The 17,758-nt window shown below is 40.6% G+C and overlaps 1 protein-coding gene and 1 long non-coding RNA gene across 3 annotated transcripts in view; one reads left to right on the forward strand and one right to left on the reverse strand.

Annotated features, from left to right (window-relative positions):
- The window catches only part of SGCD (sarcoglycan delta), a 420,649-nt gene that overhangs the window by 350,248 nt on the left and 52,643 nt on the right, over window positions 1-17,758 (forward strand). For both annotated transcript variants that reach the window (XM_080989006.1, XM_080989005.1), the window contains one exon: window positions 11,094-11,166. In XM_080989006.1, coding sequence (XP_080845132.1) covers window positions 11,094-11,166 — 73 coding nt within the window. The remainder of the gene's footprint in view (window positions 1-11,093; window positions 11,167-17,758) is intronic.
- Window positions 9,297-17,758, reverse strand: part of LOC308467814 — a 72,022-nt gene continuing 63,560 nt past the window's right edge. Inside the window, exons 3-4 of the long non-coding RNA XR_013981308.1 lie at window positions 15,671-15,849; window positions 9,297-10,666 (exon numbers count right to left, since the gene is read on the reverse strand). This is a non-coding gene — a long non-coding RNA (uncharacterized lncRNA). The remainder of the gene's footprint in view (window positions 10,667-15,670; window positions 15,850-17,758) is intronic.

Raw genomic sequence — 17,758 nt, forward strand, 5'->3', positions numbered from 1 at the left:
TCTTCGTCTCCTATTTTCCAGGTTAAACATACCCAACTCCCTCAACTGTTCCTCATAAGACTTGGTTTCCAGACCCTTGATCATCCTGGCCGCTCTCCTCTGCACACTTTCCAGCATTTGTGGAATTCCATTGTCCCTATAGAAACTCATTTTGTTAGTTTAGGCCCAGTTCTCCAATCTGTTAAGGTCATCTTGAATCCCGATTCCATCTTCAGCAACATTAGCTACCCCTCCCAGTTTGGTGTCATCTGCAGATTGGGTGTAAAGGTAAAGGGACCCCTGACAGTAAAGTCCAGTCGTGAACGACTCTGGGGTTGCGGCACTCATCTCGCTTTACAGGCTGAGGGAGCCGGTGTTTGTCTGTTCCGCAGACAGTTTTTCCGGGTCATGTGGCCAGCATGACTAAGCCGCTTCTGGCAAAACCAGAGCAGCGCATGGAAACATTGTTTACCTTCCCGCCGGAGCGGTACATATTTATCTACTTGCACTTCAACATGCTTTTGAACCGCTGGCAGGAGCAGGAACCGAGCAACGGGAGCTCACCCCGTCACGGGGATTCAAACACCGACCTTCCGATCGGCAAGCCCAAAGCTCAGTGGTTTACACCACAGCGCCCCCTGCGTCCCCTTGCAGATTGGATGTGCAGCCCTCAATTCCTTCATCCAAGTAATTTGTAAATACATTGAACAACGATGGGCCCTGGACAGAATCCTGCAACACTCCACTTGTCAAACTTTATGCTGCCAAGACACAAGTTCCAGGGAATGTTCCTTTATTACAGCCTTTCTTAACATGTGGGTTGCCAGATGTTGTTGAACTACAACTCCAATCACCCCTAGCTAGCAAAGCCAGAGCTCAGGGATGATGGGAGTTGTAGTCCAACAACATCTGGGGACCCACAGGTTGAGAACCACTGCTCTATTACATGGGTCCTCCCACCACCTCCCCTCTCCTCCTCATGCTTTTCTGGAAGTTTTCCTGACATTCCAGAGTGGATTTGGAGGAAGCACAGGGGCTGCGGCGGGGGGAGCCCTGTTGCGTTAGTGGGAGTCATCCTGTTGGTTTCGGCATTGACAAATGAATGGGATCTATAAAATGGGAAAGATAGTTATGGAGGAGTGGCCAAATTTTAAGGACAGATAATAATTAAAGGCACAACTTCAGGCAATTATGATTCATTTTTAAAGACCAAGATGGTTGAGAATGTCTTCTTTGGTGATCACTCGTAGCCGAGTAAGATTGTCTTTGATGAACACGGTCTTAACAGTGAGTCCGTAAGTGACTGTAGAGGCCAATTCTGGATCCACACATCCTTCCACAGTGGAGATGTAGATTTCTGGGTGGGAGTTGATCACGGTGAGGGTTGGCCAAGCGTGCCTTCCTCTTAGCGTGTTTCTCCATTTCGTCCTGAGTTTGAGCGTCTTCAAAGCCTGTGACAACTTTGGTAAAGGCTGTTCTCCAATTAGAGCACTGGCAGGCCAGTGTTTCCAAATTGTCGGTGTTTATCCTACATTTTTGAGAATGTGCAATTAGCTATTGGAATATGTGACAGTTCGAGTCCAACAAGAGGCCACAGACACAGCAGAAATTCTTAATGTGTGTGCACACAATTAATCTTACCTTTCCTATTAGTGAAAATCAATTATATTTGCAGAATTTATCTTAACAAATAATAAACAGAATGTAAATGTAATATTGTACAATATTCCTATGATAACAATGAACTAAATTCAGTGGGGCTTACTCCCAAGTAAGTCTGCATAAAAGAGAACTATAATGCTTTAACCAGCGTGTTCTCTCCTCTCGAGACTTGGCAGTTGTTTGTATTTGCAACCTTGTGTTCACAAGAGCTGCACGCTCATTCCTGAGGGAGATGAAGAAATAATTTGCATTGCCCTTGGTGCTTCTCAGCTTGGTTTGGGAGAGAACATGATTTAATATGAATGTGATGGGCTAATATCTCTATCTTCGTATAAATCATCCTTGCTGTCTCAATGCTTTGCATCCACAAACATTTTCTCCCAGGTTTTGTATTTCAGTCTTATACGAGGGAGGAAAAAAGCAGTGCCTCTCCACAAATCCTTATCAGCCTGATCAAGCATTCAATAAATAAATGTTTAATTATTATTATTATATTATAAAATGTAGGAAATGCTTTACATGCGATTTATGTCATAGATTTCATGTGATGAGTACTGTAAGAAAAACCTATGGAATACAGAACAGTCATGTATTCATGACTTCCTACAAAGGAACAGCTAAATGCTGTTCGTTTTCTTTGCTTAGTCACTTTTCCGTTTATCAATATACTCAAAGCAAAGTGTGTGTTTGTCTGTGTAATATTAGTATTTAGAAATCAGCATGTTCCTTCATATAATGGGCTGAAAACACGCAGGCTAGAATTGCAGGGAAGAGATGGATAAGCCTATTACTAAATAGTAGCCACACGCTGGTCTCATGTTGTAAATTATAAGATGCTTTGGATACATCTGTAGAAAATTGGGCTATAAATAATAAACTTAACTGAAAACTTCGCTTTGTTTCATTAGTTGGTAGGCTGGTTGTCACGGGAAGCCCACCTTTCAGATTCCTTCCTGGGACAGCTTTCAATACAGAAACAGAATTTCAAGGCTATAAGAAAGCTTGAGAATAAAACCATCTTTACCTGGCATTGAAATAGCATCAACGTAGACACTACCCCAAGATCACTAGTAATGAGGAGCAGGAAATAAAACACACGTGTATGTATTTAAGGCAAGGCTATTTGACAGGTGACAGGTAAGACTTACCTAGCGGAGTACTCCATGCCACACAAACTAACCAGTGACAAAGTTAGATCAAGGAGCATCCTCAAACTGTGAACCTGTTCCTTCAGACAAACAACTACTCTTTTTAACAACGGATGGTGAGCCTGTGCCCCCTGGAAATCACAAAACTACAACTTTCATTATCCTTGCCCGTTGGCGTGTGACAGGTGGTGATGGGAGTTTTTGTCTCACAACATCTGGTGGGCCACCGGTTCCCCAGCCCTGTTTTAAACTATTCAGAATTCCATCAGAATTTAGATCTCAGTCCAGAGGTATTAAAAATTTGATTCTAATCACAAATACTGTGATCATCAAACACCGAAAGAATAGTTAATGTAAGGTATTTTATTGGTTAGTTAATGTAAGGTATTTTATTGGTTAGTTAATGTAAGGTATTTTATTGGTTAGTTAATGTAAGGTATTTTATTGGTTAGTTAATAGTTAATATAAGGTATTTTATTTTACAAACCTAGACAGCATCTTAAAAAGCAGAGACATCACCTTGCCAACAACGGTCTGTATAGTTAAAGCTATGGTTTTCCCAGTAGTGATGTATGGAGGTGAGAGCTGGACCATAAAGAAGGCTGATCACTGAAGAATCGATGCTTTTGAATTATGGTGCTGGAGGAGACTCTTGAGAGTCCCATGGACTGCAAGAAGATCAAACCTATCCATTCTTAAGGAAATCAGCCCTGAGTGCTCACTGGAAGGACAGATCCTGAAGCTGAGACTCCAATACTTTGGCCACCTCATGAGAAGAGAAGATTCCCCGGAAAAGACCCTGATGTTGGGAAAGATTGAGGGCACAAGGAGAAGGGGACGGCAGAGGACGAGATGGTTGGACAGTGTTCTCAAAGCTACCAGCATGAGTTTGACCAAACTGCGGGAGGCAGTGGAAGACAGGAGTGCCTGGCGTGCTCTGGTCCATGGGGTCACGAAGAGTCGGACATGACTAAACGACTAAACAACAATTTTATTGGTGGCATTAAGTTTAAGGGATAAGAAGAGCACTGATGAAGCGACTGAATACACACAAACCCTTGTGTTTATTTGCAGGACACATATCTGTTTCACTTATTTTAAAATGTATTTTTTCCTCAAAATCCTCAAAATAGAAGTCAAATATAATGGAGGCAGAAGAATCTTTATTTAATGTCCAGTGCCGCAAGCTTTTCATTTGGATTGTAAGAGCAAAGTTCTTTTAGTTGGTAGTGCTACTTTTTCCTAATGTGATCACACTTTTCTAATCAGTTAAAAGTATTTATTGTGGGCTTTTATTCTAGAATTACAGCCAAATATATGATGAGATTTGGGAAAATCTTCCAAAGTTAGGAGGGAGGATGGGAGTTTGAACATTCAGTCTGAAGTCTTTGCTTCGTCTTTGGCTCCCCACAGTTTCTTTTTCAATAAAAGCAGAATAATGACCCTTGTGATAAACAGCTGCTTAATGAATAAGTTTGACCTTAGGGCACCAAAGGCTTCACAGCCTGGAAATATTAGATTGAAGCAACTTCAAAAACAGGGTAGTGTCCTCTCTGTCCCTTTGCCCCTTCTCAAGCACTTCCACATATAGATTTGCAATACAAACAAATTGTATTAATAAACATAACCATAACCATCCTTGCCCTGACTTGCTTCAATGTTATTAACTTTCTGACAAATGAAGGACAGTCTATGTCCTAGTAGTAATTTAATGGGCACATCCAACAAGGGACATTCAGAATGTTAAAGCTTTCTCTCTGCTAATATCAGTTTTGACTCCTTTTCCTTTTAGAACTTTTGGTATACTCCCTAATTTCTCTTCTGAATCAGGTTAGCAAGTAAAACACACAACTTTTTTGTTTCACACTGTTAAATATAGAAGAGTTAACTGAAACTTCATTGTCTCTAGCTACACACAACACAGGTCATTTCCAAGTGACCTTTGCATCTGTCTTCACAACAGAATATATAGGGAAGATCCCAGTGCCTGAACAAACTTTTGCAGGAAGCGGGTCTGAGGAACAAAAGCAGCTAGTGGTGATGAGAGATTAAGTTCTAGGCCTAATTGCCGAAATAGAAACTGACAAATCGCTGGGTCTAGATGGCATGCACCCAAGAGTTCTCAAATAACTCAAATGTGAAATTGCTGGTCTTCTAACAAAAATATTCCTCAGATCAGTCTCCAGACCTAAGGACTGAAAAACAGCCAATATAACAACTTTTTTTTTTAAAGGGATCTAAGGGATATCCTGGCAATTATAGGGCAGTTAGCTTTAGTTAGTATGTCCCAGAAAATTGGGAAATAGTATTGTTGAAGGTAAAATAGCCAAGCATATAGAAGAACATGCCTTACTGTAGCAGAGCCATTATGGCAGTGATGGCCAAACTTGGCCCTCCAGCTGTTTTGGGACTACAACTCCCATCACCCCTAGCTAACAGGACCAGTAGTCAGGGATGGTGGGAATTGTAGTCCCAAAACAGCTGGAGGGCCAAGTTTGGCCATCACTGCATTATGGCTTCTGCAAGAGCAATTCCTGCCTCACAAATCCATAATAATAGTAATTTGAGAATGTCAGCAAGCATATAGACAAAGGTGATCCAGGGGATGGAGCAACTATCCTCTGAAGAAAGGTTACAACATTTGAGACTTTTTAGTTTGTAGAAAAGGTGAGTAAGAACGGGATGTCCGTCTCCTCTCCCCATGTGGCCATTCCGCGTGCCCATCTGAGTTTCATATGCAGATAACTGCTAATTGGTGCCAAATCATCCACTGCCAGCAGCACAGTAACTGCAGCAGTTGATTCTTCCCAGCAATCTTGTTACATTTCATCATGTACAGTATGTGTTGATACTGTTTAGAGATTGCCATTTTCATTATAATTGCTCCTTATTTTACACTCTCGTGCCAGCTATTTAGTATAGTTGCACAGTAAGAACCTTAATTTGTAAGATTGTGCCTATACCACCTTCACAGGAAAGCCATTTAATTTACTATCTGTCTATTGCTTTTTAAGCTATGAACTGTGTATTTTTCCTGCAATGTAGGTAATTAGTTCAAGCTTTCCCCCCAAGTTACTTAGCTGCCTTTAAGTACCCTGTCCCTTACTATGTGTTAATTACTAGAGGGATGCCATAATAACCTTGCAAATTGTCACCTTATCAAGAGTATGTTAATGCTTTTTAATTTCACTTTCTTCGGCACTGCTGCCCTTGACAATGAAGCTTGTTTTTAAAGAGATGTAGTCTATAGAAATTAAATATTGAATATTAATTGCTTCTTGGAAGATCCATTCAAAATTCAGCTAAGTTTGAACTGAGGTTCTGTTAGTTAGTGGGGATACATAACACAGGGATATTTCTAATTTCTTTAGGATTTGGATATAAAGCAGATATGAAAGGAAAGGGTAAAACCAAGGCAGCAGACATGGATTTAATGTCCAGGTCTGATATATCTGTCTGTATTGTGTTAACCTTAATCCTATTTACGAAAGAAGCATCAACCAGCATCAGATTAATATTGATTTGGTGCCATAAGGATTAGCAAAGGAACATATAGTACAGTTTCTGAATTTAATGCAAGGCAGATTTATTCTATATTCCTTGAGCTTTCCTTGAAACTCTTCTGAAACATAATCTGCTTTAAGAGAGCAGGATGTTCTCCTTGGAAACTTTTTGCATGGACTATTTCTGGTTTTGTAAGCCCACACGCTAGTGTTTCGCGCAAAACTAGCACCAGCAACAAATACAGCTAGTAAAAAAAAAAAAAAAAAGCTCACCAATGCTGATGTTGTTATAAGCACTGCTGGGAAACAGTTCAGCAAACTGAAGCTCAAACAGCCTGGGATCAGAATGATTTGAGTAAACCTTATCTCTTTTTGACAATCTTTCCTTTGGGGGTGGGGTATTATGGCACAAAGCATTCTGCTCAGGCCCATTGGTATCTCATCCTCCATGTAGTAAGTACATTACATCGTAGAACATGGTGCTGAAAATGAATCACATTCATGATTTCTGTATCCATGCATTCTTTTTGTAGTCCACCAGTTCTGCAACCTTATTATTTTTAATGAGGTGAACTGAACTACCTCTGGGTTCCCCTTCCTTGCAAAGCCAATAAAGCTGAAGTTTGCAGACATTCTGCTTATTAACAACTAGTTAGTGTTTTTGAAAGATTGTGTGTGTTGTCCTAATTTTATTGTTGTGAGTTGTCTCAAACACAGTGAGGAGGCAGGTACAAACAAGTCGTGCAGTGCCCCAAATTAGTTTACTGATTGCAACTGTCACTGTAATGCTCAGGTCCTTTACAAGACATGCTGCTTGGGCTTCTTTCTTTGGTTATGTTTTGCAGACCGTGGGCTATTCCGCCCAGTGAACAATTTCTGTCTCTACTTGTACAAAAACTGTTATGGGTGAGTTACAAATGTGGTGCCTCTGTCGTCCTCATCTGACTTACGAACTTTGACCTTTCAGAGAACCAATTCTGGGTGTTTTGCATTTTTTGAAAAAAAAAATTCTGCTTATGTTCAAAAGTGATGGTGAGTTTCAGGGTTTCACTCTGTGGCTGTCACATCCCAATACTGGAAGTCAAGACTTCCAGGCTCCACCTAGAATACTGTGTCCAGTTCTGGGTGTCACAATTTAAGAAGGATATTGACAAGTTGGAACGTGTGCAGAGGAGAGCAACCAAGATGATCAGAGGTATGGAAACCAAGCCTTATGAGGAACGGTTGAAGGAGCTGGGTATGTTTAGCCTGGAAAAGATGAAACTGAGAGGAGCTATGATAGCCATCTTCAAATATCTCAAGGGCTGTCACAGGCCAGGTAGAGCAAGCTTGTTTTCACCTGCTCTGGATGCTAGGACTCGAAACAATGGCTTCATGTTACAAGAAAGGAAATTCTGACTAAACATCAGGAAGAACTTTCTCACGGTAAGAGCTGTTTGATAGTGGAGCAGACTCCCTCAGGAGGTTGTGGACTCTCCTTCACTGGAGATTTTTAAGCAGAGGTTGGATGGCCATCTTTCTTGGACTAGATTACCTTCCAGCTCTATGATTATGCTGTTTCTTTGACTCTAAAAGTGTAATGGCAGCTGTTGCAACCATAGATAAACTATACACCATGGAATGCATGCTTTGGTTTAATTGCTACAGAAAACAGATGACATTATTCAGTAGAAAGAGAAACTTGGTTGTGGCAACAGGCATATTCTGAACTTAAATACCTACATCTAAAAAAGTGTTCACAATGGATATATTGAAACCGACCAGGCACCAGCTTTCTCGTCAGTGCTCGTCAAAAATAAAACCCCTATCATGTGGCAATGGCTATAGGAATATATCCTACAATGCAGCTTTCAAATGGTTACTTGTTTTCTTTTAGCATAAAGCTTTTTGCTGTCACCAAATGTATCTGTGATACTGTGCAGTACTTTAATATAAAAGCTTTCCACATTGTTCCTGCAGTCACCAAATGTACATTAGAGATTTTTGACAAATTTATTTCCCCAGTTTTCACCAGTACCAGGGAGGGAGCGAAAAATAAAAGTATTGAGTGAATCATTACAGTAATTCAAAACACTTTAGATAGATCCTGTCACATGCTTTATAAATTCCTGATTGATTGTGTGGAATTAAGTTATTGGGCAGAAAGCCAGTTAATGGAACACACATTGATGAAATCATTTTTGAGGGGCATTAAATGGAACTTAAAATAAAGCTGAAATAGCTTTATGGATTTTCCACTCAAACTGTTTATGAACATTTATTGCTGGTAAATTACATAGTGTCAAAAGAAAGATTTGCCGGGCCTGGGTTTTAATCAAACTCTTTTGCAAATAATAAAAGAAGAGAATAATTTATTGCCATGGAATGTACAGTAGGTATAAATACACATTACATAATAGCTTCCCTCTATCTTATCTAACTTGTTGTAGATATACGATGATACACCACAAAAATCAATTGTGTTGTTGAAAACAATATTCCCTATAGTTTCCAAAGAAACAGAGCTTTGTTCACAGCAGAGGCAGTAGTGTTTGCAATGGCAAAAGCGATAAAAGCTGTTGATTTACCAGCAGATTTGACAAGGTTTGCTTTCCGCCCAGTATAGATGGATCAGGTATAATGAAATGGTTTCTTTCTTTTGTTCCTGATAGCCAGACAGAAGCAACAGCAGTCAAACACATGAGCTAGCTCAAAGTTTCCATATGCCACAGAAACAGTCACCTTACTCTGATGACTTACCAGATATTACAATTTCTGTGTCAGCATTTTGCCTAGGAGACTTACCTGGGCAGTGCTGGGCATATTTTGTTGGCAGGGTGTGCAGTCACTAGTGGCCCCTTGCATCATTTCCTTCATTGCATTGGAGTAGTCTCTCATCCAGCAAAATGCAGTAGTGAGTGCTGGCAGGATAAAAAAAAAATTGTAAGTTTCAGTCTGCAGGCCACTGCAGCAGCACACTGTGACTATAAGCAGCCTAACTGAAGAAATGGGAGTCAACAGCAGTTCCAATAGAAAGACTCAGCCATGTCCTGTGGCCAATTTCAGTAGCTGTTAAAGTGATTGTTGAAGCCATCATTTTTGCATATTCAAAGTTAGTTGAAGTGCAGAAGGGTTAGTATGTAGCTACAGTGGTACCTCAGGTTACATACGCTTCAGGTTACAGACTCCGCTAACCCAGAAATAGTACCTCGGGTTAAGAACTTTGCTTCAGGATGAGAACAGAAATTGTGCGGTGGCAGCAGGAGGCCCCATTAGCTAAAGTGGTACCTCAGGTTAAGAACGGACCTCCGGAACTAATTAAGTACTTAACCCGAGGTAGCACTGTACATCTGAAATGTCCCAGGCAATTTAAATGTAGCACAGTTTCCCAGCTCCAGTTTCCCATTCTCTTGGAGAGGGAAAGTTCCAAAAGACCAGTCACATCAAATCCATTAACTCTCTGTTGTTCTGCATCACATGCAAATGCTTAATTTTTCCCACATGACCAGTTCTCAGCTGATTCAATCATATGAGTTGCCTTGATCATCGTGTGAATCAGAACAAAACCTTCTCAAACTTTCGGACTCCCTGCTACCTGACGGCTGCCTAGCTTCAGCATGGAGGATTTTCAGAAAATATACACAGGCACATATATTTTTCAATCCAGGCATTTGGGAATATGCCAGTAATGATGTATGGTAGTAAGATCTGGACCATAAAGAAGGCTGATCGCCAAAGAATTGACACTTTTGAATTATGGTGCTGGAGGAGACTCTTGAGAGTCCCATGGACTGCAAGAAGATCAAACCTATCCATTCTTAAGGAAATCAGCCCTGAGTGCTCACTGGAAGGACAGATCCTGAAGCTGAGACTCCAATACTTTGGCCACCTCATGAGAAGAGAAGACTCCCTGGAAAAGACCCTGATGTTGGGAAAGATTGAGGGCACAAGGAGAAGGGGACAGCAGAGGACGAGATGGTTGGACAGTGTTCTCGAAGCTACCAGCATGAGTTTGACCAAATTGTGGGAGGCAGTGGAAGACAGGAGTGCCTGGCATGCTCTGGTCCATGGGGTCATGAAGAGTCGAACAACACGACTAAACAACAACAATGGCTGTTGATTGGTTTGGCCTTATTTGTTTATCAGTTGCTTAGCTGTTAACTGCCATGTATGCTGTATTTGACCTTTTTACTATATATAACTTGCCCTTGGACTTTTTGTGAAATAAATGTAAAGGTAATAAATGCAAGCAAGTAATAAATATATATATAAATACATACATACCTATGTGATGGATCAACTGCAACAAACAAACTGCAATACAGCATGCGTTCAGCCATTTTGGGCAACAATGATGCACCTCCAGAGTAATTCGCCACCCTTTTGAGAACTTTTCTAAAAAGAATTGAGAAATAACACCACACACATTGGCTGCATTTGGAAATACAGCTCATTCAAAGGGTTTGTATTCATATAGTACCTCATTTAAGACCAGCTTTAAATATATCTGTAAAAAAAATGCTTTACATTTATGCATTTGTGCAATCCAATCCTAAGAGTCTTTACTAAGCACGTCTTACTGTGGTGAATGTTACTTTCTCCCAAGTAAACATGTATAGGATTAGAGCCCTTAATGCACTAAATTATTGTTTCTATAAGTTGAACAAATATATCACAGGCAGAGGGGAGTCTCAGTATCCTCACTCTGGGTAGTTATAAGGATATAGGATGTATGTTATGGGTTAGAGATAGATTAACTGTAAAATGTGCCACATATGACAGTTTATAACATATACACTTGTGTTCTGTTTTGTTATTTCAGGAGCAGAAGGCGTAGTGTTCCCTAAATCCATAGAAACTCCCAATGTCAGGGCAGACCCCTTCAAGGAACTAAGGTAAACTTTGGCATTTAGTTTCAATGTAACTCAAAGGCACCTTGCTTGAATTTTCTATTCTGACTGGTGGCATTTCAGCCCCTGAACAAAGAAAGGAACACCCACACATGTCTTGTAGCATAGATGCTGCTGAATGGCAAGAAGGCAGGTGTGCTTAAAGTAGAACTCTGTGACTGAATGAAAAAAACGGGGACTGCATGTCACTGGAGCTTCATTCTTTGTACTTGCCCGACCTCAGAAAAACTGAGACCTCTTTTTGGCTGTGCTTACTGAAGGTGCTGAGAGCCCATAGTCAGTTACATAGTGACAGCAGGCAGAAGAATGATACCGCGGTCACATCATCTTCTGTACAGATCTGTAACCTGGGGAAAGTGTCTTTTTCATTGCTCAGTTGCCAATTCCCTGGTTCGTACGTTGTTGCTGACAGCAGACCTTGTGTTCTGGAGCAGTACGTGCACACAGCTGCCAAGTCATTACAACATGTGAACCACTTGGGCAATTCCTTCTCCCTTTTTCAAAGAAAGGAAGTCTAATAACACAAGAAGCTGCCTTCTGCAGAGTCATTGATCCATCTTAGCTCAGTATTGCCTACACTGACTAGCAATGGGTCTCCAAGGTTTCAAGCAGGGGTTTCTCCCAGCCCAACCTAGAGGTGCCGGGGATGTTGCATGCCTTCTGCATGCAACATAAATGTTCTACTAATATACTACAGCCCTTCCCCAATCCCATAAGGAATAGGTCCTCTGTGTCACCACTGAGCCCCTGGGTCACATTGTCTTTCAGGTATTGATGGGTGAGGGTGGCTCATCCAACATGTTAAGAGTGACAATGGTGTTATGCAAGAACTGAGCTAATTTCTCTCTGCATAGTCTTTTCGCATCTTGATAGCTTCAGTGTCCTAGGCACTTCTAGAGTTCTATTAAAATTGTTTGAGCCTCAAATGTCACGTGTTGCCTTATGCATGGGCTCTAGATCCATTTCTTCTACTTCTTCATCTCTACCTGCACTACAGTCTTGTGTGTCATCTACAATGATAAGTTCCAGGTGATTGCACAGCCATCATTCTCTGCATACATTCTGTATTCTTTTTTTCCTGATAAATGGCTTTGGATTACTGGCTACTTTACATGTGTGGGATCACTTTTTCTGAAGACAGACATTGTACTGTTGTTACTTGAATGACATTGCCTGTGGCCTGTCATCTTTGTGTCTTGTCTTCTCCTTGCATGTCTTTGTTTTGTGGTGGCTTGGAGAATTAGAGTAAAGGTGAGGTGATGTTTGTAATAAACCTTTCTGGATGTTAAGACACATAGGTGTCACATTTGTCATCTTACATTGCCTATCAGCTTGTTTGGCATGAAATGTTGTTATATCGATTGTCCTTGCTTGATTTATGTATTCCTTACTGCCACAAAAAATGTAGTGACGAAAATGTTTCTTGACTATTGAAGGATAAAAGAATTGCAAAAACTTGGGCGAGCATTCTGCACTTCAGCAGAACGCATAGTTTTTCAATACAGATGCTAATGCAAAATGTCTGCAATCAAGTTCTTAAATTATATACATTCCAAAGAAACTCAAGCAATGAGTGCAGAAACAGACCAAAACTGTAATGGAGATACCTCACAAATATGCCAAGTTTTACCCACCTGGCCATTTCTGTCCTTCATCTCTATTCCTGCAATATTTGTGGTTGAGACATTTCCCCCAAAAATGTCTTGTTTACTTACCTGGCAGGGGAGATACCATGATCAAAAATGTCTTGTTTTCATGCCACAGTGGTAATGGATCATATTTTTAAAATGCTTTAAATGCATTTGGCCTTCATCCTGATTTCATGTGGGTGGCAAGAATGAAGAAATGGGGGCATGACAGAAAGAAAGCTTTGGGCTTGGATCTTCTGTGGCAACAACCATATTTTCTATTTGTTATCCTTTCAGATTGTAGTATATATAGTAGCTTAGTATACATAGTAGCTGGCAGGAGAATGTTCGAAGCAGTAAAAGAGAGAAAAATAATGTCATCAATGAGCTGCAGAAAATTATCCTTTATGACTATGATGCTTTAAAAAAATATATAACCACTACCGAAGAAAACAAAACTCTTGCAAATTCTCTGCATGATATCTGCAAATGAGTATTAATAGCAACTAATTTGTATTGGCAGTGATCACAGTGTTTCCAGAAGAGCTTCTCAGTACATCTACAGCTACAATTCTCATTAACATTTATATAGGACATCAACAGCATGCTGCTGTAAGGGGGAAAGTAAAATATTTGGGATGGGGAGAGGAGAAGATAGTTGTAAATGATTTTAAAGGGACAGGAGAATCATTGAGTCATAGAATATGAACTATGATTGAGAGGATCAGTGCTCTGACTCAGGGGGCAGCAGAGGAGCCCGTTAAAGGCAACTGACATAGCAGCCCTATGCATGTTTACTCATAAGTAAATCCCACTTAATTCAGTGGGCTTACTTTCACATCAGTGTGTGTAGGATTGCAGCCTAAGGTACTTGCAGTGAATACAGTGGGACTTACTTCTGAATAAATATGCATAGGGTGGATGAATGGATGCTTGCCCAACTCTTTGGGGATTTAATGTGTAGCACCTTGTTAAAAGTTGGAATGCAAAAATCAAAACGAAATCTAGGTTCATAAATATGCAAAGGTCACATATTCAGACAGTCATCACCATGCCATCTGCATGGAACCACTCATGACTGTCCATGAAATAGTGGCCCAGTGTTTCTACATTGCTGTTGTAATGGCCTCTTTTGCAACAATTAGTTGTTGGCACTATATATATATCTAGAATTTCCATGCAAGTACAGTACATGTTATGAAGACTGACCTCTAAAAATGTTTAATTCAGCAAGTAAGGAATAAATTTTCTGGGAGTGATTATGAAATAAATAATGCAACTGGAATAATTTATGTTATGCCTCGTATACAATTCTTGCTGACAGTCATAGCAAAACAATGCAACAGGGAGAAGCTATAGAAGAAATATAGGATGTAGGCATTAGAAAATTAGAAGAGGTGAGAGCAAAGAAACGCACATAATTAAAACGAAAGAAAAACGATTCAAAGAGAAGAGAAACAAAATATTCAAGGGAAATGATGTGCTATTCTGGAGCATGTTCTTTCCCTCTGGGCACTGTTAAAGGTGGCTGGGAATTGTAACTCTGGGTGGCGTAAACTGCAGTGCCCAGAATTCTTTAAATGGGTTTTGAATGGGCATTAAAGGCATGGTGTGTACACAGCTGTACAGCTTACAATACTGCATACCCTCCAACATTCCTCCGATGAAAATAGGGACATTTCTCACTCCCACCCAGATGACCCTCCTCAACCTCCCCACCCACCCCTTAATCCCATTTTGTTTTGTTCTTTGGTAGATTTACAAAAAGAAAAAAACACACCAATAAATAAATTTTAGAAAGGGACAAGATTAGATGCAGATGCACAAAGCATTTTTTTTTAAAAAAAAATCAGTACACCTTGTGCTCTGTTTCAGTCACCCTTTCTTCTCACTCAGGATAGCCCTGGCCTCTGTCTGCCCCTCAGAGCCAGCATGTCATGTGAGGCTGGGCCTCAGTGGCTGCAGTCTCTCCTCCTCCTTGCCCGCTCTCCAGCAGCCTCTATGAGCTGACCAGAGGAGGAAGCTGGCAGTAGCAGCCATGGAGAGGCAACGGATGCTCCCTTTCAGCTTCAGCCATCACCATCCCTCTCCCTCTCCCTGGCAGCCATGGCTCTGATAGGGAAAATAGGGACAGTATGGGATCAAATCAAAAGGCAGGACAGCTTTCGTAATTCCGGTACTCTTCCTGGAAAATTGGGACACTTGGAGGGTATGAATATTGTGATAAGCCTATGTTAGGCCGTGCCCTCGTCCAGCTTTTTATGTCTCAGTGGGCTTGTTCAACTGGAAAGTGGTATTCACCTATAACTAGCTGATTTTTAGACTCAGAATCAACCAAACGAATAAGCCAGGCATAGGCAAACTTGGCCCGCCAGATGGTTTTGAGATTACAATTCCCATCATCCCTGACCACTGGTCCTGTTAGCTAGGGATGATGGGAGTTGTAGTCCCAAAACAGCAGGAGGGCCAAGTTTGCCTATGCCTGGAGTAAGCGATAACTTAGAGACACATTGAGCATCCATGTGTAATTTGGCTTTTGTTTTCATATAGTGAAATGTTTTTCTGAAGCAGCCTATTCAGAAAAAAATCATGTGATCATACCACAGGATAATTGTTTTTCCCCTGTGTCAGAAGATTGCACACAATTGAGATAAGGACTTGAAGAAGAAATAAATCTTGGCAACCAGTTTTCTTTATTCTTCTCCCCCCCCCCCCACCACCACCACCAACATTCTCTCCTCAGTTATCCTCAGTATGCAAGATCTGATGAAGAAAAAGTTGGTCCCCTAGTGTTAAGAAAAAGCAAGCAAATGCAAGTATACATAATTAAAAGTACCAAGTGGCAGGTAAAATGTGCTTACACTTTGATTTTAGCTGAGAAGAATTCTCCTGTACCATGTAGAACACTGAGCTAGCTAAATAGTCGTAGTGAGACCTCCTGTCCCAGGCAGCAATTTAAAGGCCATGTTCAGGTGAAATGGGAAGGCTTGTTTTGCAAAATAATAGTTCTGAATGAAGTAATGCTTCTTTTCATGCTGTGCTATAAAGGGTTTTAAAAAGAAAATTAAGGAAAGAGAGGAAAATAGAACTACAAATAACAGCTCACTATTAAACCCATTGAATACATGATGATTAACATGACAAACATAGATACTCTGTATTTAAAAAGAGAGTAGTGCTGATATAAGAAAAAAATGGTTAGAAAATAGAAATCATTTTATTAATACCTGCTCACAAATAATTCTAGCAAGTTTGATTAGTTACTAGGATTCTAAATTAAAGACATTGAGATGGACTCTTAGCACCAGTTACTGAGTTTAATTTTCACTAGATTATACCATCTGAAGGTATTCAGATAACAATGCTGCTATTGAAATCAAATATCAGATAAAGATATGGATCAGAGAAATGTGATAGTTAATATGCTATCATTTAAACAAGTATTGCATTAATCTTAAAAGCACTTCTGTAGGACCTGAAGGTTCTCACTGGGACCACCAAAAATGTTGGCTCCCAAAGAGAAACTCACACCCTCATTGCTCTTTCCCAGTCCATAAACCTTTAGTCCTTCCCAGTCCGTAAACCTTTATTCCAAGGTTTGGTTTAGTGTGTTGTTTTACTAGTAGCTAAGATCTCTCCTCCTCAATCCCAGTCTGTAGCCATGAACATATCTTGACTGCAGATCATGGTTATGGTGGAGAGAACTCAACGTCAGACCCAGGTTCAGACAACACACCACACCAAACCTTCACATAGCTGCCACACTGCAATGAACTAAAAGGACCACGGAAGAGCAAAGCAGTTGTGATCTCCTCCCTAGCAGCCAACACATTTCTGCTAAGCCATGGTGTAGATTAGGCAAACACTTCATACAGTCTTCACAGAACATCAAATGTACATAGGGACGGTTTGTGTGAAAGTGCTGCCAGACCCAAAAAAGCCCTCCTTCAATTGGAAAGAGAACATGTCATGAAAAGGTTCAGACTCAAAGCCTTCTAAACTAATTTTGAAGTATGGGGAGTTTTGCAGGGGAGGAGAAGTAGAGAGACAAGCAACAGTTGTGTGTGTTCGGAGGTGGTGGAGTCCCACCAGACCCACACATTTGTGATACAGACTCGCAAAAGCCAATGTGGTCCAACTAGTCCTTGGGAGACTCAGTTCAAATGTCAGGTCAACCATAGTGGGTGATTTGGGAAGGACATATTCACCAGATATCTAGTAGACTCATGTCACCACCAGCAAGAGGTGCTGTGTGCGATATCCTGGTGCTAGCAAAATTCCTCATCAGTAGAATAAACAATAACCACCCAGTTGCAACAATAACTGAGTAGTGTCACTGTTGACCTCTCCCCTCCCCCCAAATGAGAAAGATAGGGGGGAAGGGAATCTGGCGTCCAAATAAAAATAAGCATCACATAAATAATCTAACAACATCATGAATACAGATGTCGCAGACGGAGGTCAGAGATGATATGCAGCATCTCTAGCAGGTGAAATTCTCGTTATTAGACATATGAGACTCCTTTCTAACACTAGCGCTGTATCACTATGGATTTAGTATTGCTGTGAGATCAGATTCTGTAGGCATTTCTTCTCCAGCGTCAGTTTTATGGCTGCAGAAGCCTGAAGTTTCCCAATTGGCCATCAACCTGGAATTATTCGCTTAAGCTGTTTTACAATCATTTTTGCTTCTCTGTTCTTCATGTTGCAAAAAAATATATTCTCAGAATCTGCTTTAAGATGCATTTACTTTAATACCATACTTTTTGCAGTGTGCCAACTTTCACTATTTATTAGAGTTGATTTTGGGAAGAGAGGAAGAGAAACTCCTGATGCACAAGTGGAATTCTGCTCATGCAGCATTGGATAGAACTGTAATGTTTTTTGTGACCCTGTTTGTATGTAATCTTACATGGTGCATGGTAATTACCACTCCCTTTGGCCATGCT

This window comes from Podarcis pityusensis (assembly GCF_964106645.2).
Source record: "Podarcis pityusensis genome assembly, chromosome: 2".
Classification (NCBI taxonomy): Eukaryota; Metazoa; Chordata; class Lepidosauria; order Squamata; family Lacertidae; genus Podarcis; species Podarcis pityusensis.